This window comes from Fonticula alba (genome assembly GCF_000388065.1).
Source record: "Fonticula alba strain ATCC 38817 unplaced genomic scaffold supercont2.1, whole genome shotgun sequence".
Classification (NCBI taxonomy): Eukaryota; order Rotosphaerida; family Fonticulaceae; genus Fonticula; species Fonticula alba.
Genome location: NW_009242971.1, coordinates 986,510 through 989,236, shown reverse-complemented (window position 1 = coordinate 989,236; position 2,727 = coordinate 986,510). Strand labels below are relative to the sequence as shown.

General features: G+C 59.8%; 2 protein-coding genes across 2 annotated transcripts in view; one reads left to right on the top strand and one right to left on the bottom strand.

Moving 5' to 3' along the window:
- The window catches only part of H696_00215 (hypothetical protein), a 5,969-nt gene extending 5,156 nt beyond the window's left edge, over positions 1-813 (top strand). The window contains exon 9 of the mRNA XM_009494056.1: positions 179-813. Within this exon, the coding sequence (XP_009492331.1) occupies positions 179-225 (47 nt within the window). The 3' untranslated portion in view covers positions 226-813. The remainder of the gene's footprint in view (positions 1-178) is intronic.
- The window catches only part of H696_00214 (hypothetical protein), a gene marked incomplete at both ends in the record, with an annotated part of 4,295 nt that continues 1,900 nt past the window's right edge, over positions 333-2,727 (bottom strand). The window contains 10 exons of the mRNA XM_009494055.1: positions 333-784; positions 959-1,117; positions 1,233-1,319; positions 1,483-1,530; positions 1,644-1,727; positions 1,805-1,879; positions 2,063-2,146; positions 2,227-2,310; positions 2,399-2,482; positions 2,590-2,676. Coding sequence (XP_009492330.1) covers positions 333-784; positions 959-1,117; positions 1,233-1,319; positions 1,483-1,530; positions 1,644-1,727; positions 1,805-1,879; positions 2,063-2,146; positions 2,227-2,310; positions 2,399-2,482; positions 2,590-2,676 — 1,244 coding nt within the window. The remainder of the gene's footprint in view (positions 785-958; positions 1,118-1,232; positions 1,320-1,482; positions 1,531-1,643; positions 1,728-1,804; positions 1,880-2,062; positions 2,147-2,226; positions 2,311-2,398; positions 2,483-2,589; positions 2,677-2,727) is intronic.

The window sequence follows — 2,727 nt, the reverse complement described above, 5'->3', positions numbered from 1 at the left end:
AATGTTCTGTACACCTTCTTCTCTCTCCCCCTTCCACGCACACATACACACACATACATATATATATATATATAAATACACACACACACACACACGCACACACACACACACACGCGCGCGCGCACACACACACACACACACACACACACTGGCCCATCGAGTTGGTGCAAACAATAAGAGGCCGGTGACGTGGTGCCAGGTGAACAGCAAGGTGGCTGTATTTGAAGCGAGGGAAGGTGGGGCGGGGGGGAACGAAGAGGACGAGGGCCGAACCAGCAGCCCAGGGCGGGGGGACTGAGAAAGCAGCAAGAAGTATACACATGAAAAGGCACTCAAAAGGCCCCGCCACTCTGGGCAGTTGGGTAGAAGAAAAGCAGCGAGGTGTTCTGCCGAAGGTGGTCCAAGACCGGTGTCACGTCGAATTCCAGCGACCGGCTCATGTCCAGCAGCTGCAGGGAGGAGTTGGTCAGGAAGAGATTCCCCAGGAGAGGGAGAATCCCCTCCGGGGCAGGGGCATTTGGCACTGTGCACGCCTCCATCCGCAGTGACCGGAGGACGTTGTTCGACAATAGTCCGGTCAGGATGTGTGACATGCCGGCCAGGCCGAGGGTGTTGAAGCTGACATTCAGCGACAGGAGTGTCCGGTGGCCCTCCAGCAGGTTGCGCAGGACGCCGGCCGCAAAGTCGTTCAAGTGCGTTTGGCTGACATCCAGATGTGTGATGGCGGTGGAGTTCTTCAGCCCGGCCACAAGGCGCCCCAGGGTCCCATGCGTTTGGGGAGTGTCTACATGGCCGGCAGGGCGGCGGAAAGAGGAGGAGCAAAGGTGTCAGGGGGAGAAGGGGGGTATAGGAGGGGGGGGGAGAGCGCGAGAGAGAGAGTGGGCGAGGGAGAAGCCCATATCCGGCCAGCGGAAAGGCCATGCAGGGGAAGGGACGGCAAGAGGCATGTGCCACATACGACTGAGGTCCAGGCTCACGAGGGCAGGACACCGCCCAAGTCCAGTGGCCAGGGCAAAGGAGAAGGACGACGAGAAGTGGCACTTTGACAGGCGGACTGTTTGGAGAGTTGGCGACTCGAGGAAGGTCTCGCCGGGATACTCCTGATCGAAAAGGGTGCCTGATAAGGAGGAAATGTTAGGCCGGGGAGCAGACACGCAATGAGGGAATGGCGAGGGAGGCTGGCCGGTGAAGAAGAGAGGGGCCATCTGCGCAGGAGACATGCAGGGAAGTACCACTCAGATCGAGGGAGGTCAGCGTCTGGTGCGACAAAAAGAAGCGTCCGAGGGAGTTGATCACCTGGCCAACAGCGAGGTTGACGGCTGGATACCGGGGGAGCACGGGAGGCGCAGACAGAGAGAGAGAGAGGGGGGGGGGAGGGAGGGAGGGAGGGAGGGAGGGAGAAACAGAAAGGACGCGGGGGGAGAAGAGTCAGTGCTGTGGTAGCAGGAAAGCAGCAGGGCCAGGCATAGAGAAGGAACATACCGGAGGCTTGCGCGGAGGGATGGATGACACTGGACGAGTACTGGAAACCTGGTGAAGTTGCAAAAGACAGTCGGCGGAGGAGGAAAGGAGAGCAGGGAGGGGGGGGGAGAGGGAGGGTCAGCATGAAGGCCAGAGCGAGAAAGGCCGGAAAATGGTCGCACCTTGCCATTCCAGGGACTCCAGGCTAGTCATCTTGGTCAGCTCGTCGACCATGGACTCCATGAGGGCAGGTGTGGTGGTGAAATCTGATTGGTGACGGGGGGAGGGAGCACGGAAGTCAGCGAAGCGGCACGAATGGAAGGCCGAGGAAAGGAATGCGTACTTGAAATGGCAAGCGAACGGAGTGCGCTTCCGAAGGTGGGAACCGAATTGCCCGTCTCGTTGAGGTAGTTGTTCACTGTCGGGCGGGCGAGAGAGAGAGAGAGAGAGAGAGAGAGAGGGTAGGGGGGGGGGAGGAGCAGATAAAGACGCGAGAGAGGGTTTTCATGGGATTAGATAAGAGTGAGGAGGTACCAACGGGGGAAGGGGAAAAAAGGCCGGACAAAGGCAGCAACGGCAGGGGGGAAAGGACACGACGCACAGCTGATGTCAAGCGAACGAAGTGAGGGTACACCCTGCACAAGCTGGGTGATGAGGGGCCAGGAGCTGGAGTCCAGATGGCAGTCTGGAGAAAAGGAGGACAGTTAGACCGGCACGAGGACATTGCACAGCCGGAGGAAAGGGACACAGGGAGGATGGGCGCACCTCGCAGCAGCAGCTTCTCGAGCTTTGGCAAAGTTGTGAGGGCGGGGACGAAGAGGGCAAGCCCGGCCGAAAGCAAGGGATTATCTGCACGTGAAACCCGGCACACGGGAGGGGCGTCAGTTGAGGGGGCTTACGCGTAGGGCGACAGCCGGGCGGGAAAGGGCCGGCGCACATGATAGACTGAGAGACTCGAGGCTGGTGAGGCCGCCGAGGGACGGGGCAATGACCTTGGCAAAGTCCTGGGTCATGCTGCAATCTGTCGTGGAAAGGGGTGACGGGGGAGGGAAAGACACACGAGTCAGTCACTGCCATGCAAGAGGCTGAGTGGAGATGCAGGAATGAGGTGGATCCAGGGGGGTATACCTGAAAGTGACAGATGAACCAAACCGGAGAGCTGGGAGAAAACTTGGGCAAAGTGCTCGGCTGTGCTGGCCAGAAGGAGCGCATTTCCTGGGGAGGGCAAAAGGAGGCCGAGAGAGAAAGGGGGGGGGGGGGGGGGGG